The sequence below is a fragment of the Pleurodeles waltl genome, chromosome 9 (assembly GCF_031143425.1).
Source record: "Pleurodeles waltl isolate 20211129_DDA chromosome 9, aPleWal1.hap1.20221129, whole genome shotgun sequence".
In the NCBI taxonomy this organism is placed as follows: Eukaryota; Metazoa; Chordata; class Amphibia; order Caudata; family Salamandridae; genus Pleurodeles; species Pleurodeles waltl.
The window spans coordinates 974466572-974491256 of NC_090448.1; the positions used below are offsets into that span (position 1 = coordinate 974466572).

The 24685-nt window shown below is 42.9% G+C and overlaps 1 protein-coding gene across 2 annotated transcripts in view; it reads left to right on the forward strand.

Moving 5' to 3' along the window:
- The window catches only part of LOC138260173 (rab9 effector protein with kelch motifs-like), a 145461-nt gene that overhangs the window by 75063 nt on the left and 45713 nt on the right, over nt 1–24685 (forward strand). For both annotated transcript variants that reach the window (XM_069208413.1, XM_069208414.1), the window contains exon 8: nt 8787–8974. In XM_069208413.1, coding sequence (XP_069064514.1) covers nt 8787–8974 — 188 coding nt within the window. The remainder of the gene's footprint in view (nt 1–8786; nt 8975–24685) is intronic.

Below are 24685 nucleotides of genomic sequence, written 5' to 3' on the forward strand. Positions count from 1 at the left end.
CTAGGCTTTCCTCATTATGTCTTTGTCCCTCCCCTGGAGCTTAGACTCCTTTTGTCCTTCCACTGTTCGTTTTATTTTTTCTTTCATGCACTATTTTTTTTTTCTTTTTGGTGAAGCATGTTTTTCAGCTGTGTCCTTTGTGTATTGTCCATGTGGATGCCCTCAACCTTCCCACCGACTATGTTGTCCGTGTGATTGCCCTTGACCCTCCCACCCAGTCTCTTTTGTCTGTGTATTTTTCTCTCGCCTATCTCACCCTCACTCCATTGTTCATGTGGGTGACCGCAGACCAATCTGCTGACCCTCTGTTGTCCCTTTGCTTGCTCCCCCTCTTCTCTGTTGCCTGTCCACTTGATCCCAGCACCTCATACCCAACCTCTGTCTGTGTGCTTCCCATCCCCACTTGCCTGTCCTTTTTTTTCCCCTCCCTTTGTGTTTCCTCAGGAAGCACACAACTAAAAAATAAAATATAGCATTGTGCTGTGGCTAGCGCTGGCTGTGTCATAACACTTTTAAATTACTTTTAGTCATGTTGCACATAATTCATTCTGTTGTACAGCATGGCTACAAAAATTGAAAATCCAGTAGATCTTGTAGGTGAGACCTAGTAGCTTTGCCGGTGCATGTTTGTAGTTGGGGGAGGGCTATGACTCTGTGGCGATCTGCGAATCATTGATATGCAGCTTTGACCTGCAATAGATTTCATACTGCTGTCTTGTGGAGATTGAAAATGAGCATTATTAATTTTTACATACTGAAAGGACAGTAGGTGGTGTAAATGTAGGAGACCATATAAGAGAATGATAACCCTTATACAGAATCAGAGGAAAATGTGAGTAGGAAGCAAGACAATTTCTGGAGATGGTCTGATCAACTTGATCTTAATTCAGTTCTCACCACAGATCCAATACCTCCGGCTGTATTAAATACTGGGTCCTCACGTATGTAATTCTTTGTAATTCAAATGATGAGAAACCTAAAGATTCAGATTTTTTACTTGAATTCAGAGTGTCATTTCCTGGTGTGAAATTTATGATCCTTGAAATTACCAGAGGTACAACTATCTAACAATACCACAATGCTAAAGGGTTGACTGGACAGAGAAAGCATTGTTGTTACAATAAAAAAAATAGGCAGAATGGTTAGAAGGAATGGGTAATGAACCAATACTCAGACCTTGCCTTCTGTTTACGGTTGAGCATTGGCATTTCCCATTATTTGGTGGGCAAATAGGCCAGAGGAGCCACAATAAATGCAAAATTATTTTTGCAGCTTCTACTTCTTTCTTGGAGATTTAGTTGCTTTCTTGCACTACCCACCTGCACATGTTCTCCTGAGATGAGGGGGTAGGGGCAGCAGACACAGGTTTACAACTTGAAAGAGTGAAACATGATTTCTGACATCCCTTTGTTTTCTGCACTGTTGTTGGTGAAGCTGTAAATCCTGCTCAATGAGTCCAGTAGTAATTAGTTGAAAACAAGAAAGAGAACATCTTATATTTTTTCTTGCACTCCGGTTTGAGAACAGATCCAACCAAACCAAAGAACTCTTCACCATAGTAAGAGAATTCACCTGCCTGTCAGCCACATAGAACTCTATCCCCAGTTCAGATGACGTCTGCAATGCCCTTGCCAAGCACTTCCACAAGAAAATAGCAACCATCTACATAAACTTTAATCCCCAACCCCCCTATCTCCTCAGCAACCCATCAACCGCAATCTCCAAACACCCACTCACTACATGGGAACAACTAAGCACACCGACAACGATCAGCCTGATGAACTCCCTCCACTCGGGAGCTCCCACTGACCCACGCACCCATTGACTCTTTAACCATGAGAGCACCAAGATCAGCCACCAGATCACTGCCAGCCTCAAAGCCTCCATAACCACAGCCATCTTTTCCAATGCATGGAACACGCGTCACTGAGACCTCTCCTCAAGAAACCATCCCGACCCCAGCAAGCTTCAGAACTACCACCCCATTTCCCTTCTCCCAGTCCCTGCCACAGTACTTGAAAATGCCATCAAACTCCAACTCTCAGATAATTTGGAAAGAAATAAACTACTGGACCCTTGCCAATGGGTTTCAGAGCCAAATCACAGCACTGAGACGGCCCTTATCGATGCAACAGACAACATCTGATCTCTAGTTGAGAGTCAGCTGCTCTCTTCCTCCTGGACTTCTCTGCAGCTTTTGACACGGTCTCCCACCACACCCTCATCAATCGACTACGCTGGATTGGAATTGCTGATGATGCGCTCAGATGAATGGCATCCTTCCTCATGGAATGCACCCAGAGATTCATCCTCCCTTCCTTCTTCTCACAACCAAAGCACACCATCTGCAGAGTACTCCAAGGATCATCTCTCAGCCCTACCCTCTTCAAGATTTACATGTCACCTCTCTCAGATATTCAAATCCCACCACATCAACATTATCTCTTATGCAGGTTACACAGAGCTCATCCTCTCCCTTTCAAAGGACTCCACATCGGCAAAGACCAACTTCCACAAATGCATGAAGAATGTCGCAACATGGATGAAAGACAACTGCCTGAAACTCAACAGACAAAATGGAAGTGCTGATCTTTGGCAGATACAACGCCCTCTGGAATGACCCCAGGTGGCCAACACTGCACACACACTACACACACAGACTATACACACACACACACTCTCCAGCCGACTTGACCACAACAACACTTTCTATACTGGCACCACCACAAACTCATACAAAGACTTCAAACTACCCAAAATGCAGCAGCCAGACTGATCATCAACCTGCCCAAGGGAACATCACCCAGCACTTGAGACCACCACTGGCTCCCCGTCCAGAAAAGGCTGCTTTTCAAGCTCCTTACCGATGTATACAAAGCTCTTTGCAACCAAGGTCCTTAACCACTGCCTGACTTTCCACCTATCGACCAGAAACCTCCCCTCTGCACACCACGCCGTAGCTCAAACACCTCAAATCTGCCGCAGCATCGTCAGAGGTCGCTGCTTCGCCTACCTCACCGCCAAAGCCTGAAACAACACACCCCTCCACCTCTGCACTGCACCATCGCTGGACCAATTCAGGAAGGGACTCGAGACCTGTCGCTCTGACTGAAACCACAGCACCTCGATACCCCTAGGGGTGAATAGCGTCGCTTTATAAATACATTTGGTTTGATTTCAATCCGAGGTAATAAGCAGCTGTTTCATCTGCCCAATTGACCTTTCACTGCAGTTGTTGAATATTAATAATGTATGAGATATTGATTTTGTGAACCTTGCTGTAGCTTGAAAGGCACCAAATGAGCAACCAGAGAGTGGTAAAAATCATTCAATAAAGGAACTTCGTTTGAGATTATTGATGTTACCCAAGCTAATGTGTTTTTAACCAAAAATGAAATTGTGGTTTATGATTTATAAAGTGTAACTGGCATTTCACCCACCATGCAAAGAGGAATATAGGATCACCTAAACGTTTGGTGGGGGTACTATAGTATTACCTATCAAGAAGGGATAGAAACTGAAGGAACAACTACAGAACCAGAAGAGCCCCACCCGAGTGGGAAGGTAAAGGACCAAAGGGAGCAGAAGTGTTAGCAGGAATTAAAAGAGAGAGCTTACTATGTAAGTGATTAACCGTGTACAGCAGAATAACTCTTTCTGTTCGTGCACCTCTAAGCTCCTTGTTAATAGATTCTGCTGCCTGAGCTGAGAAGTGCCAGGATCAAGGCCCCATCTGATTCTATGGCACCCACCTGTTAGCATGTTACACCAGCTACACTGCAGCATTTTGCGGGGAATGACACCGTACAGCAGTGCCTATAGTGGATACAAAACGCAGACAGCATGAGACTAGCTACTTCAGTGTTGTCTTGCAAGAAGGCAGATGTTTCTCACTGCAGACAAGGGAGTGGTCTTCGTGCTTCGGTTCCAGGCATATTCTCTTCTTGGAGCGGGTCAAGAAAGCCCTTTAAAAGGCAACTTTGTCAGCCAGTGGGCATGAGATTTAGCCAGTCATAATAAAGGCATATACTACGTTTTTGATCAGTTTTTCACTTCTTTTTCTGTATTTATTTTTGTGGCTTCCAAACTATCTTAAAATTAATTTACCAAAAATATTTTTCTCCTGCGTTTGGAGTAGTGCATTCGGCTCAACCTATCTTTCGTCTTTATCTGGAAGCTACGATTTAGATATAACCAATAAATAGATACTTTAAGAAAATCTCAGTTGTGTAGCACTCTCCACATTCTTCCAACTGCACCCCCTAGTTCATCCACCCCGATTTCAAACACCCCCACATTCAAACCACCAGACAACACTTAGCCTTTGTGCTACATGGCTGCACTGCGTCTACTCGTCTTGTATTCTGAACATGTAGAATATACTATAGGTTTAACTTGGGCATCGATGTGCCATTTTGGCAGTGCCAAGAGATGGTGCCTTCTGGCTATCCTAGGCATTGTGTGACCAGACCCTTTTAATGTGGCAACTGAAAAGTAGAGTTGTCACAATATATGAAGTAAGGGTATTTTAAAGACAGAAATGTGTATGCCATTGTAAGGCACTGCATGTGAGCTCAGGCAGAATGCTTTTCATAACTGTTACAGGGTTATTTGTTGATTGGCCTGGCCGACCCCCAACCTCTTGGCCCGCAATTGGGTCTTGTTAAGAACTTCGAGTCAAGTTTGATAACCTCTTGTCCTTCCAGCAACAAGTTCATTATTTTGTGACTTCCTGCTTTGGCCCACTTCACATTTCGAAAAAGCTTCTTCCATCCCTATCTGTCCCAGTTAGGAAAGCAGTCATCACGTCAGGGCTGAACTATTCAAGCGCTCTGTACCTTGATCTGCCTGACTACCTGATTAACTGGCTCCAGGTGGCACAAAACGTGGCAACCCACATATTCCTCAATGTCCCGCTTAGAACATGTTTTTCCTCATTTACATTCTCTACATTGGCTCCCGATAAGGAATGCCATGGTGTTTAAAGCTGGTACTTACTCACAAAGTACTTTACCACACTGGGCCGGCTATTTGGCATCCAGAATTAGATCCTGTCTTCCTGCTAGGACTTTGCATCCCTCAAACAGGCCTGTAGTGTCGGTTCCCAAGATACGGCGATCCAGAGCGGGCGGGCGCTCTTTCTTTTATCTGGGCCTGTTAGCCTGGAGCAGGCTCCCTCAAGACCTTCGCTCAATCGACTCTTTCTCTATCTTTAATGAAAGGCTGAAGACCTGGCTTTTGCTCTTAACTAATTCGTCTTATATTCAGAGTAGCTGCGCGCTCTGCAAATCTCGTTTCATCATCCTCAATTACACCACTGGTCTTAAGGCATTGATAGCATTTTGGTATTTAGGCAATATATTCGAAACACAAAAATCGTGGGACAGAATATTGTGTCAAAAATATTGAGGCCAAAAATACTGAGAAGGTAAGTTTCTATAGGTATGTAAAGGTTTACTATATATAACTCCACATATATGTACCTTGATGCTACATATATCTTTAAGGTACGCAGATGTTGAGTTAAGAACAACTTATCTTCTCAATATTTTTGACATGATATTCTTTTCACACGATATTTGTATTTCCGATATTCTGTCAGTGATCCTAGCATTTTAATGTTTACGTTAGGTTTTTTTTGGAGAAAGAATGACACCACTCTGGCAAATATGTCTTTCACGCTTAATTCCCGTATCTGCCTTGTGTGTGGCTGTTCAGGGGATTTGAACAAGGAAAAATTTATTGCAAGAATGATAATATCTGGTAATTTCCTGTCCTATAAACGAATACACGTGGCTAAGACTGTAAGCTGTTTGCAGCCACTGCTCATGTAAAAATGCCAGATGACCATATCAAAAAGAGAAATCATAGAGACACGACAAAAGTATGGGTTTCAGGGTGATTAACATTGTGTCTCTGAGTTTCATTCAGCAAACCAGCAGTTTCAATGAAAATCCTAGCTGAATTTTGCATGAAGTTACATTTGAAAGGAACTAGGGCCCATATTTATACTTCAGTTGTGCCGAATTAGAGTCATTTTTTTTTTTTTTTCTACGCAAATTTGGCGCAAACATAACTCAGTATTTATATTTTGACGTCAGACAGGTCTAACATCAAAATATAGGAGTTTGCACCATTTTTATGGATGCCTGCACCTACTTTGCATCAATGAGATACAAGGCAGGAGTTCCCATCTAAAAAATTGTGCTATCCTCATAGCCCTATATTTAGCCCCCCTGCTAAAATATTGCATGGGTTGGAGGAGGGGCTAAATAATCGTGCAAAGCTTGCTTTGCACCATTATTTAACACCTGGGTCAGACCAGGCATTCGGGGACCTGTGCACCCATGTCCATGGTTAAACACCATGGAATGGGTCCACAGGTGCCCTCCCCAAGCCCCAGGAACACCCCCACCAGAGGGACATTGGAGAATGGGGGAACCACATCCCTGGTAAGTATGGTAAGTATAGCTAAGTATTTTTGTATTAATTTTTAGTTTTTGTGCTGTCGGGGGCCCTAACTTGGGGCCTACTGCGTGGCACAGGATGCAGTGGCCATGCCCAGGGGACAATTGTTCCATGTGCTGGCCATTGGGGTGGTGGGTATGACTCCCGTCTTTAAGACAGGAGTCATGTGAAATTGAATGGTTGAGCATCAGGAAATGACACTAGGCTGGTTAGAGGCATTTTTTTTGTTTTGCCTCAAACAGCCTAGCGTTATCGATCGATGCTCAACCTCCATCTCCTCTACCGCCACCCCCACCCGGCTAACGTCCTCCCTTTTATTTATTTTTTATTTTTTTTTATAACGTTGTCCCATGCTTAGTGCTGGCTTGCGCCATTCCTTAAATAGGGTGCCCGTCTGGTGCTGTGTAATGGTGCAAGCCAGTGCTTATCTTTTTGTCGCAAAACTGCATTAGTGCAGTTTTGTGACAAAGTATAAATATGTGCCTAGGAATTTTAACTGACCCTGAGGCTTTAGCAGGATCTTATGAAAGCAGGTTTGGTTCTCAAAGCTTTGTAGTTTGGGTCGAGGGGAGCTTTTGAAATACAATTGTGTGTGATCTTCCGGGATTTTCGGGGACCTGTCATAGACTAACTGATCTTGCTTCTTATCCATCCTAAGCATCCTTGTACCTTTGTGAAGTGCTTGTCTGGGGACTGCAATGCTTCTCTTGCCAAGGGTTTCGGTGCCATCGTCTGCCTCCAGACGGGTGACTTTTCTGTGAATGAACCTGCCTATCCGAGCTACTTTTGATAAGTTCCCTAGCAATCTTTGAAGTCAGACTTCCTTTTCCTAATCCCCCTGATTTCACTTCCTCGTTTTAGAGGAGATGCGTGTGCGGCTGGACCCAACCAACAAAGGTAAGAAGAGTAAAATGTGTCACTATGCATTTGCTGTAGTACTTTACAGTGCACCACTATAAATCGGAGGGCGATGGCCAATATCCCAGGAATGCAACACCAATGATTAGAGGAATAGAGTTTTTGAGTGGACAAGTAGGTAAGGAGAGTGTTCAAAAAAGCATTATTTCCTGGAATTGTATCTTGGTTTGTACAGTGGAGGTGCTATGCAGACTGTATGCCCAAAGACCAGTCAAGGGAGTAGTCAGAAAATTAAAATACCCCCCACTTGAAACATACATCTGCCTCTGATCAGACTAAGCATGCAAAGCAAGCAAATGCGACCCTCCTCCGGAGAGTTGCTTTCATCCTTCCAACTATTCGTCCATATACCCTTCCATCTAGTCATCATCCATCTGTCCATCCCTTCACTTTGCCGTCCACCCACCAATTGCCCCATATATCATCTTTTCACCCACAATTTGTTCATGCCTCCACCCATCTTCTAACCATCGATCAACTCTTCTCCATTTTTCCATTCTCCTGTCATTACATCCGTTCACACTTTCACCAGTCAACCCATTCACGTTTCCTTCCAACCTTTCACCCTCCTATCTATCAATCCTTTCACGCTGATCATTCTTCCACCTTTTTCATCCTTCCTTTCACCTTTCTTCCATCTATCCTTTCACGTTTCCTTCCTTCCATTTTTCCTTTCTCCTGCAGTTCATTTTCCATTTCTATCTATCATTTTTTTTCTGTCATCCTTTTTCTTTCAGATCTTTTTCTCCCATGCTCCTTGTTTTTTATGTTTTTCACATCTCTCTATTTTCCTCATGTATTTTTTTGTTTGTTTGTGTTTCTTTCCGTGTGCATGGCAGCTGAAAGCCGGCAACCCTCTCTCATGGTATTTCCTAGTCTTAGTATTTATTAGCATTTTGTCTGCAGGCCTACAAAGATAAGTCCATAAACAACTAATCAGTGTTTTGTTAACCCGGTTCACCAGCTTTCAGGCCCATTGGCAGCCCCAGCTGAAGCTGGTAAAGTGAAGGGGGTGAATCTGCTATGAAATACAAATACTATGCGCTCTGTGGGGTACATATTGCACAGGTATCAAGTTTGAAATTTGACTGAGTAAATGGTGGTGGCTTTGTGTGGAGGGTTCACCTGCAGTAGTAAGTGCTGGCTTGTGTTTTCGCATGAGATCACTAACACCAGGTAGATCTTCAACTTACCTCTGTCAACAGGACTTTGAGTGGATAATCTTAAACGTACTGCCGCCAATCACACCACCATAATTGTACTTGCATACAGGAGATGAATTTACCATTAGACCAGTTACTAAACTGTATACTCAACCTGTTTAGTTATTAAAGCAGATCATAAGCCACTGGAGCAGTGTGGGCTTCTCTGATGGGCTTAATCATATTGTGTTTCCTCAGATAGTGACTTCTGGTTCCCAATGGAGCCGCTCTCCTCTGGACCCACGCCACAATCCTCCATTGGTCACTCTGCAACTTATGACCCTGAAACGAAGCGAATATACATCTTTGGAGGAATGAGGGTAGGCACACGGTTCAGCAACGTACACATCCTGGACACCATGACCTGGAAGTGGACATCAGAAGTGGTGAGTGTACTGCCACCTAGTGGTGCTTTCTAGGTGTGTGTTTTTGGAGCTGGAAATGTTAATCGATCTAGTCTCTTCAAGCATTTCGGACAATTGGAGCCATTGTTTCCAGTTGACGTAAACTCAGTGCCTACTGTGACCTCAACATTCATATGGGGGAGGGAACACCAAAAGTAAATCACACCCTTTTATATATTGGTTCTTACATTCCAAAAGGATGACATGACTGCAGGGCATAGCAAACAAACATGTCTCTGTTAAACGACCTTGTGATTTGAATTTGCAGTAGACGTTCCAGAAAAATACATTTATTTGGCAGACTTTTTCCATTGTTTACACTGAAAGAAATGCTGTGGGAAGAAAAGGAGTGTTTTTAAAACGATTTCTCCATGGTAGCTAAGACAAATTAGACTTTTGCTTGGAAAAAGGAGGACAGTAGTAGGGTTTAAAATTAGTTTGTTTAGAAATAGTATCCAGTCTACAACTTTGTGACTGTTCCCAGCCAGGGTAGGGTTTGTTATCGACTGCATTTTTCAAAACGCTACCCAACATCCCTGGAATTCTGTCACAAAGCTGGAACTACAACCCAAACATACAGTTACAATTGTTCTTATAATTGTCGAATACATTCCTCCTCTTTAACTTGAACTGATGTCTGTAAACAAGCACTGGAACACAAGCTCTCATTTAGCTGTTACAGTGGATCAGTTGTTCTTTTACTCATGTGGTTGTTTTCAATGATTTTGTACACACCTAGGCTTACACTTTCACCCCACAACATGACTGCATCAATTTCTCTTCAATTCTCTCATTGCCTTTGCCACTTCAGCCTTCTTCCATAACTTAATAATCGCCACCATCTTGCACCTCTCAACAACCTATTCCACTTGTACCATCTATGCACCGACGTCCAGAGCAATATGTCAGGCAAAACTTCTGGACACGCGGAATTAACTATACAAAATAAGCAGTGCAATTCATGTTTTTGAAAGGTGCTGTAGGGCATGTAACCAGCTGCGCAGAAGCTGTCACCATATGTAATCTCAACCGGTTCTTCCTCAAAGAAACCAGATCCTCCCCTTCCTCCAACAATATCTTCACTGTCAAAGTTCTTCCAGAAAGCAGCATCCAACACTTCGTCCATCACCATAAGATGGGAGGTATCTTAGCATGTTAATTTTTGTGCCAGGAATCATTTGGGTTATCAACAGGTCACTATTTTGTTAATATCTGGACATCCAATGCCACATAAAACTGGTTTTATGGACTGTAAGCAACACATTTCATTTCATTATCTCTGGCACCCACGTTTCTGGCCATAGTAATCTCACTATATAGGTCTACGTCAGAAAGCAGGCAATGTTGCCGCCCAGTATCCCCTCTCCCGGATAATAGCACTGGGCACAAATCTTCGGTGAAGGCATTCACAACAACCCACCTAGAAATCGTTGGGCAGCTGCTGGCATAAATCTGTCTTCAAATACCAACTAGGCGCACTGATAATTGGTGGGCCATGAAGAATTTAATATATCGGATCATGATCTGTTTAGGAGCGAGCTAAATCTATAGAGAGCTTGAGAAAGCATATATGACATTGGAACATAAAGGACAGATAGGTCTTAAGAGGAAGAGTGTAGGGCAAGCCTTCTGATGACTGGACTGATTCTCTGCTCTTAGGGGAAGGGAAAGGGTGCTTTGCCTGTGCAGGTAGTGATGAAGTGGGTGTAGGACGACAGCCTCTGCTATCGCCTACAGAGACTCCCTCACCTCATGGCAGAAATAGGTATTTTGGGTTTTAGAGACCCATACCCAAGATGGGCGTAAAGAGTGGAAAAATTAGATGGTGCTTGTAGATAACCACGCCCAGTTGGGTTTGGCTAACTAGGAAGAGAGACGTTAGCAAAAGCTGGGACAGAATTCTGCATTGATGTGTTTTTGTAAAATGAAATATTGAAGATTTGGTAACAGACCATGGGATCCAATTTATTTCCTGCACAATGTAGGAGCTTTTAGATAGACTACTTGACGTTCATTACAAGATTGTATTATGCATACTAATCAGTACAAGTACCTAATCCAACTACGTGTGAGAATTAGTTGAAGATTGTCATGGAAAGCGTTTAATTAGCTTTGTTAAGTGGTCTGTTTTGGGGAAAACACTTTGATGTGGTCTGTGTGTACAGGGCTGTACCTTGTAGTTATGGGACTTTTCCGTTTGCCTTTGTGAAAGGGATAGAATATATGACCAAGTTCTTACCAAGATGTTTGGGAAACTTTAGTCCTTGTAAGAGTCAGTGTCCTCTTGGGAATTTTTAGGGCCCCAGGCGAAACATATTTTGGGGCCTCATATTCGAATTATCTTTGAATTATTACCCTTTTTCTGCAAATTCAGGTCTGCAAGATGTCCTGCAAACTGCATTGAATTATACGTTAGATTTTCAAAAAACGTAAAATGTTCTTGACTGGGGTCCTATATTCCTTAAGATGATATCTGAGAGCGAAAGAGACCGAATATGAGGTAGAGGTAAGGAGACTGAGGACGATGAGGTAAGGAAATTTGAAATAGAGATAAAAATCACCTCTCTGGGCCCCTTAAAAAATATCAACTCTGCCTCTGCCTTAAAATGTAAGGGTAGATATAGAAGTAGTTTTGCATCAGGTAAAGGAGAAGCAGAAAGTGAACAAAAGTGATCTTGATAAGAGGAAAGGAGTATGGAAATATCACTTTGAAGGGGGTTTTTGATGGCAGTTCGTGCTCCTATGATGTAGCTGAAGTGGCGGTCATTGCATGAGAACCCAGAAAGGTTCTTAAAAATGTGATGAAGCTAGAAAACAGCTAGATTCATATGTTTGTATATTTGCGATATGTGTATTATGTTAACCTAGCCGAAGGGTAGAGGTGCTCACTACTGAGTCAAAGACAGAAATACAATCAAAGTTATTTTAAGGGGAGTGATTAAATGCTGAGTGCAGGAGAGGACTGTTTCTGAATGATGAAGTAGTGTTCCTTAAAGAGGGGCATCTTCAACTCTTTCCAAACTTGAAGCAGGGTTGAGGCAGTCCTGATGAGTACCAGGATGTTGTTGCAGTTCCATAGTGCATAGATAGTGAAGATCTGTTGCATATCTTTTTTTTCTTTCTTTCACTTCCTCGTCTCCAGTCTGCTGAGAACAACCTAGATGGTGAGCTTGTCACCCACGTAGGTGTGCTGGTCATGAGGTTTGGGGCTTTTGAAGTATTTGCAGCGTAACACTCAAAGTTGATCGAAGAGTCATACTGTTTGTCTTTTTTCTGCTTTCTGAATTGTGGGTGTAAGAGGGTTTGTGTGATTTTGCGTATGTTACACTACACTGTTATAGTATTTATTTTTTTCTGATTTGCATGGGCATTCTGTGTATTGAAGGGCTGTTCTGCTCTTTGTGGAAGGCACATGGATAGCACTATGAACAGAACAGATTTGTGAATGTTGTGTCTGCTGGTTGAGCGTCTCAGAAACTGGTTATTAAAAGACCACTGTTGCTGCGCGTGTTAGCCTTGTATGAACATCTCCCAATAAAGTGCATAAAGATTACTGCACTTCGACTCACTGAATTCTTATAAGTCCCACAGCTGGAACTTATAACCCCAAAATTTTACCGGCCTCACATCTTTGGAAAAAACATTCAGACACACAGCTGGTGAATGCCCTCCATACAATGCATTATGCACAGAATTGTATTTTAGTAGATCCTTCCAAATGCAATGAGCAGGGTAGTTCTGGGGAATCGTCCCCTACTCTTACAAGGTATAATAATTTAGCACGCTATTTTTAAAACAAAGTAGGAACAAATGTTCCTCATTTCCAGTTAGGATAGACACATCCATGGGCCCTTCAGATCCACCATTGGATTCGGAATCGTTGTTATCCAGGTTTCTGTTTCTCACCTTGGCAAAACTCACTAAGGTGGATGACACACTTAAATCCGTTTCTCTGAAGAACCCAGACCCATATTCTCAAACCTACTGCTGCAGTGACCTATCTGGCGAAGCTGGAGCTTCTTTCTCTTTTTTTTTTTTTTTCTTTTTTTTCTAAGACTTCTTTTTTTATTGAGTCAGATACAAGAACATTAACTTAACATTGCCAGAACAGATTTATGCAATATGCAGTTGCGTATATATTTGAATAAAGAATATTGTACTTATAAATGCATATTAAACATGTAAATGAATTCGGCATATAGAGCAGTATAGTATCAAAGACTCCAAGTTTGAACAAAGAAAAGAAGAAAGAGAAAGGGAGAGGGAGAAAAGCTATAGGGATAGAAAAGGGAATCAAGTGATAGCCATGTGGCGAGAGAGAGATAATAGACAATAGTTACAGTGAATCTAAGATGAAATACGTATATACAAGAAGAAAAACAGGAAATATATTGACATTTTTAAAAAGGAGGAGAAAAATCAATTTCCGTCGCAGTGCGTGAGAGCTAGTTACTTAATGGCAATCATAGCTGATGACGTTTGAAGAAAGATCCTGTTGAATCAAGCTTGTAGCTGTCAAGCCTATGATGACAACATAAAGAATTCCACCACTGTCTGAGAGTAATGTTCTCCGAAGATTTCCAGTTAGAGGTAATAATGGAGATTGCAATAGAAAGCCAGAGGTCCAACTATTTTTCAAGAGGCTTGAATGAACTCCAAATTTCGTGTATGCCACCAAAATACAGTAATTCATATAACATTGGTGAGGAGATCTGACCTATTGCTGAAATGCAAGACCATATTGAGGAACAAAACGTAGATAGGGATGGACAAGAAAAAAACATGTGGAAGTCAGTACCCTGCGGAGTGTGGCAGTGCCAACAATTGTCATTTTGTGTAAGTTTGTAAAGGCGCACAGGAGTGTAGAAAAGTCTATTATAAAAAAAGTATAGGGTCTGCATGAGGCTTGCAGTGTGTGCAGTGGAATATTTCTTATACCATATTCTATCCCATAAAAAGTTGACCAAACAGCAAAACCTGATTCCCACCATATCTCAATAGGTGATTTGAGTCTAGGTGGAACAGACGTTCTTAAAAGTTTTATAAATTCCAGCTGCCCTACGGTATATGATCGGGTGTGGAGATGATGCAAGAGAAGAATGATTGTGGTGTATACGTTTGAGGGCCTCCTGGACCAGAGTAGAAATAATTAACTATTGGGATTTCATGCGAATAGGGAAGCTTATAAATTGCTGAGAGAGTAGTAAAAGGGATGAGAGAGTCTTTATGATACAATTGGGAAATGAGAAGAATGCCTTTAGACATCCAAGCCTTCCAACACAATGTTTTGCCTTGTTTCCTAAGAACTATTGTGCCAAATGGGACTGTTAAAGAATTGATTAATGGGGGTAAGATGCTAAATAAAAAAAATAAAAGTTTCAGTAAGTTGATTGAAGGGGAGATAGTGCTGGGCAACCAGAATTTTGAGGGGTTAGACATAAACATAATAGGTTTATGGGAAAAGGGAGAAACATGTTTCTTCCAAAGAGAACCATAGCTTTTGAGGTGCATCATCGAGTGTAGATAAATAGGGTTGCATTTGTTTAATGCCAAAAGCTTTGTGATAAGTTAAAAAGGCAGGAAAATTAACTCCACCTTGTACTTTAGGAAATTTTAATTTTGAGAGGGAGATTAGGGATTGTTTACCGTGCCACGGGAACTTGGATAGAATTTTATCAATTGAACTAAAAAAAGTTTAGGTATCTTAATAGGAAGCATCATAAGGAAGAAGTTAACGATAGGGAGAAGCATCATCTTAATGGTGTCCAAGCAGCTCCACCATGTGAGCTATAACTGAGACCATTTCGGTGAGATCTACAAGCTTTGCAGATAAGATTTCTGAATTAGTCTTTAGTGTATCCTTGAGCGTATTGTAGTACCATACCCCCAGGCAATAATCTTAGAAGAATTCCAAGATAATCCTGCATCAAGGAATACAGAGCCAGTGCAATGAGCATTAAGTTGTAAGACCACTGTTTTGTCCATATTAAGTTTATAGCCAGATACATCAGAATATAAGTTGAGCTCATGCAGGAAGAGAAGTGTCGGGGTGAGACATGAACAAAAGAATATCATCAGCATATAACCTAAATTTGATGTGTGTATTATTCATTTGAAACCCCGTTAATTGTTCAGATGTTTTTAATTGGTATAGAAAGGGTTCGAGAGCCAAAATAAATAGTAAAGGAGATAGTGGGCATCCCTGACGAGTACCCCTTTTAACCCCTTAGCTGCTGGGCCTTTCCCCCCCCAGTGCTGAGCCCTTTTTTGGCTATTTGGGGTAGTTCGCGCTTAGGGCCTCATAACTTTTTGTCCACATAAGCTAACCACGCCAAATTTGCGTCCTTTTTTTCCAACATCCTAGGGATTCTAATGGTACCCAGAGTTGGTGGTTTCCCCTGGAGGAGACCAAGAAAATAGCCAAAATACAGTGAAAATTTAGTTTTTTCCAAAAAAATGGGAAAAAAGGGCTGCTGAAGAAGGCTTGTGGTTTTTTCCCTGAAAATGCCATCAACAAAGGGTTTCTGGTGCTGAAATCACTATCTTCCCACCTTTCAGGAACGGGCAGACTTGAATCAGAAAACCAAATTTTTCAACACAAATTTGGCATTTTACTGGGACATACCCCATTTCTACTATATTTGGTGCTTTCAGCCTCCTTCCAGTTAGTGACAGGAATGGGTGTGAAACCAATGCTGGATCCCGGAATGCTAAACATTTCTGAAAACTAGACAAAATTCTGAATTCAGCAAGGGGTCATTTGTGTAGATCCTACAAGGTTTTCCTACAGAAAATAACAGCTGAAATAAAAAAATATTGAAATTGAGCTGAAAACAACAGCCATTTTTCTTTGTTTTACTCTGTAACTTTTTCCTGCGATGTCAGATTTCTGAAAGCAATATACCATTTTGTCTGCTGGACTCTTCTGGTTGCGGGGATATAAAGGGCTTGTAGGTTCATCAAGAACCCTAGGTACCCAGAGCCAATAAATGAGCTGCACCCTGCAGTTGGTTTTCATTCTATACTGGGTATACAGCAATTCATTTGCTGAAATATGAAGAGTGAAAAAGAGGTATCAAGAAAACCTTTGCATTTCCAAAATGGGATCAAGATAAGGTTTTGAGGAGCAGTGGTTATTTGCACATCGCTGAATTCCGAGGTGCCCATACTAGCATGTGAATTGCAGGGCATTTCTCAAATAGACGTCTTTTTTACACACTCTCTTATATTTGGAAGGAAAAAATGTAGAGAAAGATAAGGGGCAATAACACTTGTTTTGCTATTCTGTGTTCCCCCAAGTCTCCCGATAAAAATGATACCTCACTTGTGTGGGTAGGCCTAGTGCCCGCGACAGGAAATGCCCCAAAACACAACATGGACACATCCTATTTTTTTTATAGAAAACACAGCTGTTTTTTCCAAAGTGCCTACCTGTAGATTTTGGCCTCTAGCTCAGCCGGCACATAGGGAAACCTACCAAACCTGTGCATTTCTGAAAACTAGAGACCTAGGGGAATCCAAGGAGGGGTGACTTGCGGGGCTCGGACCAGGTTCTGTTACCCAGAATCCTTTGCAAACCTCAAAAAGTGGCTAAAAAAACAAGTTTTCCTCACATTTCGGTGACAGAAAGTTCTGGAATCTGAGAGGAGCCACAAATTTCCTTCCACCTGGCATTCCCCCAAGTCTCCCGATAAAAATGATACCTCACTTGTGTGGGTAGGCCTAGCGCCCGCGACAGGAAACGCCCCAAAGCGCAACGTGGACACATCAAAATTTTTGGAAGAAAACAGAGGTGTTTTTTGAGAAGTGCCTACCTGTAGATTTTGGCCTCTAGCTCAGCCGGCACCTAGGGAAACCTACCAAACCTGTGCATTTCTGAAAACTAGAGACCTAGGGCAATCCAAGGAGGGGTGACTCGCGGGGCTCGGACCAGGTTCTGTTACCCAGAATCCTTTGCAAACCTCAAAGTGGCTAAAAAAACAAGTTTTCCTCACATTTCGGTGACAGAAAGTTCTGGAATCTGAGAGGAGCCACAAATTTCCTTCCACCTGGCGTTCCCCCAAGTCTCCCGATAAAAATGATACCTCACTTGTGTGGGTAGGCCTAGCGCCCGCGACAGGAAACGCCCCAAAGCGCAACGTGGACACATCAAAATTTTTGGAAGAAAACAGAGGTGTTTTTTGAGAAGTGCCTACCTGTAGATTTTGGCCTCTAGCTCAGCCGGCACCTAGGGAAACCTAACAAACCTGTGCATTTCTGAAAACTAGAGACCTAGGGCAATCCAAGGAGGGGTGACTCGCGGGGCTCGGACCAGGTTCTGTTACCCAGAATCCTTTGCAAACCTCAAAGTGGCTAAAAAAACAAGTTTTCCTCACATTTCGGTGACAGAAAGTTCTGGAATCTGAGAGGAGCCACAAATTTCCTTCCACCCGGCGTTCCCCCCAAGTCTCCCGATAAAAATGATACCTCACTTGTGTGGGTAGGCCTAGCGCCCGCGACAGGAAATGCCCCAAAACAGAACGTGGACACATCAAATTTTTTCATAGAAAACAGTGCCTACCTGTGGATTTTGGCCTCTAGCTCAGCCGGCACCTGGGGAAACCTAGCAAACCAGCACATTTTTGAAAACTAGAAACCCAGGGGAATCCAAGATGAGGTGACTTGTTGGGCTCGGACCAGGTTCTGTTACCCAGAATCCTTTGCAAACCTCAAAATGTGGCTAAAATACCACGTTTTCCACACATTTCGGTGACAGAAAGTTCTGGAATCTGAGGGGAGCCACAAATTTCCTTCCACCCAGCGTTCCCCCAAGTCTCCCGATAAATATGATACCTCACTTGTGTGGTTAGGCCTGGTGCCTGCGACAGGAATAGATCACACAACGGTCAATGTTGGTCCTTACGTGAGGCAGCTGTTGACCCTGGGGTGATCCATTCCTGACACAGACACTAGGTGTAGGCACTCAAGTGGGGTAGTGTTTTTATCAGGACAGGTGAGGAGTCACTGGGTGGTAGGAATGTTGTGGATCCCAGCATATTCCTGTAGTTTGTGTGACAGAAATGCGAGAAAAATAGTTTTTTTTTCAACATTTCAGCTTTGCAGGGTATTCTGGGTAAGAAAACTTTGGGGAATCCACACAAGTCACACCTCTGTGGACTCCCCCGAATGTCTAGTTTCCAGAAATGTTTGGGTTTAGTGTGTTTCTCTATATGGCCGCCGAATCCAGGACCAAAAACACAGGTGCCTGCCTTACAAAACCAGTTTGTTTTGCCATAGACAATTTTGATGTCTCCACAATATGATTTGGGTGGTGGAATTTGGGGCTGAACTAAATTGGTGAGCTCCCAAGAGAGCACTCTCTCTCTGCTTGCCGCCGCATTCACCTGCTCTCTGGGTTGGCCTAACCCACTATTACCCAGTTGCACGAACAGCTTGCGAAGGGACAGCAGGACTGTCCTCATCACCTCCCTCATAATGTACTGGAAGAGGAGTTTTCGAATGGGACTCCTCTGACTGAAAAATCACTCCCAGAGTCTGCGCCATTGTCCTATCCCTCAGATGCTGTCTCAGTATCTGATGTCTCAGTCTCTGATCCTATGTCAGAGCGGTCCTCTATAACCCGAGTGCAGGCAGCAGTCATCCATCAAGATGCCATCTCTGCTATTGGCTAAACTGTTGCTCTAAAACACTAGCCTACGTAGACAGTCACAAAATCGATGGTGTGTGTGAGATACGTGCAACAGTAGAGGCCACCTTACCTGCGCTTCTTCCCTCAATCAGCACGTACTTTCAAGACACTCAAAAAACACCTTGTCACATACCATTCGTCACAGTCTTTAGCACCTCCTGCGCCCAGTCCAACAATCATTATTGGTGCTCCCACTCCCTCCTCCTCGGATTCCCTCATTACCACCCAGCAAAAGTGCCCTTCATCTCTCCATAGACTTTACTAATGTACTCAGCTATTTACATAAAATACAGATGTGCTCTTTGCAGTAGGCATATAAACCTTCTGCGCTTCTTTATGGCACTAAAACTGCCACTAGACAAGTCGGACCCTTTTCCCCCCAGGGAAACCACACACATATTGACAAAAGTGATGTATATATGACAGCCAACCACCTGAAACTCAACTCAAGCAAAACTGAAATAATCCTCTTTGGCCCTCACCAAAAAAACCTGGGACCCCCCATGGTGGCCCACCACGCTAGGCCCTGCACCCACCCCCGCCAACTACGCACGCAACCTCAGCATCATCCTAGACTCCTCCCTCTCTATGACCCAACAAATCAACGCTCTTACCTCCTCATGCTTCAACAAACTCCGTATACTGAAAAACATTCAAATGGATCCCCACAGAGACCAGAAAAACTGTCACTCACGCACTCATCAGCAGCAGGCTTGATTACAGAAACGCCCTCTACGCCGGCACCACTCTAAAACTCAAGTGCAAACTACACGCATCCAGAACTCAGCAGCACGACTCATCCTCGACCTCCACCGACACGAACACATCTCTCCACACCTCAAATCCCTCCACTGGCTCCCCATTGACAAAAGGATCACCTTCAAGATCCTCATCCTCACACACAAATCACTCCACAACACAGGCCCTGCCTACCTCAACGAGAGTCACCTTCCACACCCCCACACGAAACGTCCGTTCAGCTGACCTCTCTCTCGCCTCTGACCCCCGCATCAAACACACCACCACCGGGGGCAGATCCTTCTCCTACATTGCACCCAAAACATGGAACGCACTCACAACCCACATTCGCAAGACCCAAAACCTACTTCTTTTCAGGAAGGGCCTCAAAACCTGGCTTTTTGAACAGTGAACCTCCTAGCCACTTTCCCTCCCCCCGTCCCCCCCCCAGCGCCTTGAGACCCTCACAGGTGAGTAGCGCGCTTTATAAATCTCTTTGATACAGATCTACCTATATATATATATATATATAAATATATATCTACATAGATATATCTATAGATATATCCATGTACCTAGATATATCTATCTACATAGATATATATATATAGATATATACATATATTTTTTTTTAGTTGTTGTATGGTTTCCTTGGGGGCCAAAATGGCCCCCAGGGAAACCCTACAACATCTAAAAAAAAAATTGCCCCCACAGGGGGTCACCCTGCCCACGGGCGACCCCCTGTCATTTCATTTTTTTTTTTTTGAAAAAAAAAAAATCCCCTGGGGGGGGGGGGGGGGCGCGATTGCGCCCCCCCCCCCCCCCCCCAGGGGGCACCTACCTTTTTTTTTTTTTAAGAAAATTATGCCGGGGGGGGGGGGGGCCGCCCCGTTTTCCGGGGGGGGGCCGCCCCCCAAAAGTGAAATCCCTGGTGTCTAGTGGGGTTTCCTGGCCCCCGATCGCAGCTGTGCTGCGATCGGGGGCCAGGAAACCGTTTCAGAAGGCCTCATAAGAAAGGGGAGACTCTCCCCTTTCTTACGAGGCCTTTTCAAAATGTTTCCTGACCCCCCCCCCGATCGCAGCTGTGCTGCGATCGGGGGAGCCAGGAAACCTGAAAGTGTTTCCTGGCCCCCGATCGCAGCACAGCTGCGACCGGGGGCCAGGAAACACTTTCAGGAAGGTCTCGTAAGAAAGGGGAGTGTCTCCCCTTTCTTACGAGGCCTTCCCGAACGTGTAAAAGGCCGTTTTCCCCATGAAAGCAGGAAGCGGCCGCAAGGCTGCTTCCTGCTTTCATGGGGCGAACACCTTTGCAACGTCAGCGCGCCTCGCGGCGCGCTGACGTCACAAAGGGGCGGGTGGGGGGTGGGGGGTGGGGGGCGGGGGGAGACACGGTAGCTTCCGTGTCTCCCGGGGGGGGGGGAAAATTTTTTTAAAAAAATCCTCGGGTGGAGGATTTATTAATGCCCTTCCTGGTGTCGGCCACTGGTCGTGACCCGCACCAGGGAGGGTGTGTGGGCGTCGGCCAGTGGCCGACGCCCGCACTTAAGAGGTTAAGAGGGGAAAAAAGGAGATCGGATACCATTTGTTATTACGAGAAACATGGTGAGGAATAAAGAATGAATACAAAATGTCGGAATTTAGTACCTAGTCCTTGCCATTCCAATGCCTTCGACAACAAATCCAAGTAGACCCTATTTAAGGCCTTTTCCGCATCTAATGATAAAGCTGCCAGAGAAATAAGAAGTAAACGCAATGCTATATCTTTATCTCTAAAGTGTTTAACACCATTGTTATCTGTGATAGATTTAATAGTTGTTTTTTCTTTTCTTTTTTTCAAATATTGAGCTAGAAGAGAACCAGCTTTTTTATTACCACTATAATATCTAGCATTTATTTTCAGGAGGGTGCCGCATACTTGTTCAGTGGTATATTGGTTAAACTCCATTTTAGCTGAGACTAGTGCTTCAAGATGTGGTTTATTAGTTTTGTGAGTATAGTATTCATGTTTAAGGGACTTTATATTTTTAAGGATGGAAGTCGATTTTTGTTGAGCAGACCTTTTTTTCAGTGAGCTTAACTTATGATGAAACCCCTCGAGGCTGATTTTAATGCATCCCACACAAAATGAAATGATAGTTGATCACTATCATTGATGTGGAAGTATTCTTCAATAAACTTACTGTAGGAAGCGATAAAAGTAGCATCTGAAAGTACAGAGTTATTAATCCTCCATGAAGATGTTTTAGTACCATTAGGAAAAAGATCAAGGTCAGTATCACAGGTGCCTGATCTGAGATCAAAATACCGCCAATTTCAGAGTTGACCATATTCTGCAATAAGCCTTTACTCGGAAAGATATAATGAAGCCTAGAATGGGAATGGTGGGTAGGGGAACAAAGAGTATTCCAAGTGGTCGGGATTGTATATTCTCCAGGAATCTGAGAGAGAATGCTGTAAAATAAAGTTTTTGGAAGCTTTGTGGGAGGCATGTGGAATGGAACGAAACAGGACGTGGAACGTCTGTCCAAAAATGGATCGAGAATTTGGTTGCAGTCACCACCTATTAGTAAATTGTTTGAGGCATGTTCAGAGACAATATGTGAAAGATTTGTCCAAAAATTTGGATCTGGATGTGTGGGGCCATACATATTTAGGATAGTAAAGGAAATATTGTAAATGCAACAACTACCCAGCTGCCTTCTGTATCTTGATGTTGTGAAATTATGGTAGGTTTGAGAGATTTATGACAGAGTATAACTGCCCCATTTTTGTTTGTGGAGGAAAACCCATTTTTTTTATTTTTATTTAGCTTCATTGACTCAGAGTCGTTGAGGTGAGTCTCTTGCAACAAAGCAATGTGGCATTTCAAACAAGCTAGGTGGAATAAGACACGCTGATGTTTAATGGGGTGTTTAAGCCCCTTAACATTCCAAGTAACAGTTTGAATTTGCATAACAAGAAGTATTAAAAAACAACTGCTGTAACACGGAAAAAAGCTAGGCGTATCAGTTTTGCAGAAGCAAAGAAATGGGAAAGAAACAAGATAGTAAAGAAAAAGAGAAGGAGGAAGATGACCTCAAGAAGTTGTATATACATGGATGTGGCAATACAGGGACCAAAGTCCACGAAAGCTAAAGATAAGATAGAAAGTGAATACCCCGAAAGGTAGAGGGACAGCGGAGCACCTGAAAAGACAGGCAAGAGTGGCTTCAGCACACAGTGATAGTAGGTATCAAAACATATGAAGAAGAGTTTCATAGAAGAAAAAAACATTATACAAACGAAAAATGTACCATTTATGAGACCAAATAACATAATAACTGCAGTAAAGTAGTGTGACATGAAGAACAATATAAAAATCAAAACTTACCAGTGGAATGTTTAGGAGAACAATTTGGATGGTGAGAAAGGGATACAGTTGGGAAAGGAACATGAGGATTGCACGAAAAACACTATCTAAAGAAAAAAGAAAAAAAATAAGAAGACGCAGAGAAGGGAAACCATGGAAATAAATACTAAACACAACCATTACTAATAAACAGTCCAGAAAAAAAGAAAGGACATTAAAGACAAATTAAATTATATCTTCAAGTAATTGCAGATCCCCCTAGTTCTATTGCTTCTATTTTGTGTTGGTTAATAAAAGTTTGTAGTGCCGAAGGTTCCTCGAACGCGTAAGATTTGTTCTTGAATGTAATTTTGAAAAGGCGTGGATGAAGACCGTATTGAATACTCAAGGATTTGAGTTGTGGACGTAAGTCCAAAAACTGTTTACAACATGTAGCTGTAGCAGGAGAGAAGTCTTTATGACCTGACCATTGCAAAGAGCCCACCTTTTTGGCTTCCAGGAGTATTTGCATCAAGTCGGTCATTTGGAGAAAAAGAATAACAATGCCTCTAGGATGTGCACGACGGCTAGTTGAAGTCTGTGGACCTAAACAATGTGCCTGTTGGATAGGGAGAGGAGAGGTAGAAGGCAAGCGAAGAATTGAATCTATTGCTGTTTGAAGGAATGCAATCATGTTAGAGCCTTCCGAACCTTCTGGAATCCCAAAAAGGCCAGAGTACAAATTCTTTGTGCGTATTTGGACCATTGCTCCTCAATACATTGCAAAGAGGCATTAGTAACCATCATAAAGGGCTTTAATGCATGCAATTCCTCCATATCGTCTACAGTAAGATGTGTAGGTGATTTTGAGGGAGAATTGAAGTCCCCTTTTTTTTTTTTTTTTTTTTTTTTTTGGGCGCTTGATGGAGGTGTTAGATAATTTTTTCGCAATTGCGCCAGCAGCATGAGATGAAGATGTGCTATCCTTTAAAAAGTCTATAGCACTATCCATTTTTAGAGCTGATGGTACAGAAGATTTAATTATATGAGGATTATTAGACTTGGAGGAAGAGGATGACTGGCTGCTGATCTCAGAATTGTGTGTTCTCCCCATAAACACCAGCAGCAATTTGGTAATCGGAAGCCAGCAATGTGAGGTGATGATTAAATTCTATTACGATGAGAAGCTGCTGTGAGAAGTATCCAACAACAGAGCAAAATATAATAATAAATAAATAGAAAATCCTAAATTATTCTCTCAGAGCAGGCATGGCAGAATACCACTAGAGCAAGACACTTAACTGCACATTGTCAAACAATTGTTGACTAGTTTTAAGGGAACCCTCTGAAGAGAAAAAGTCTCCTCCATCAAAGGAAAGCAATTACCATGTTATGAAAAGCAATTTGAAAGTGCTCCTTGATAACAAGAGCTGCCGGTGAATACTGAAAGTTGAAAACCTCAGCTAAATGTGTTTGAAGAGAGAGGTCAAAAGTCAGTCTTTCAGAAGGTAATAAATAGTCCCATTGCAGAGGAAATTTGATTTGTAGACTGACATCCAGGCAAGAAGTTAAGTCAAAGAGAAACATCTCTGTGAAAGTTTAGGTTTGTGCAGAAGCTTGTGAAGTGGAACGCAAATGGCGCAGATAAATAATTACCTCAGGCCCTCACATGAAGTCTCTGAAATGACTTCAAAACTCAATGTCTCTGTAAGATACAGGCATGTTTATGCAGCGGCAGAGCTCCCGTGCTCAAAAATGCTGGAGAAATAATTATTTTTATGTGAAAACATCTCGTTCCTTCCAGGAAGTGCTGAAGCCTCACGGAGCTTTAAAGAGCAGCGGCCATCTTGTGTGACCTCCAGCCACGCCCCCAAGCTGGAGCTTCTTAACCGTTCCATCTCCTCCTACTTTCCCTCCAGTGTAGAAACATGCAGTTGTG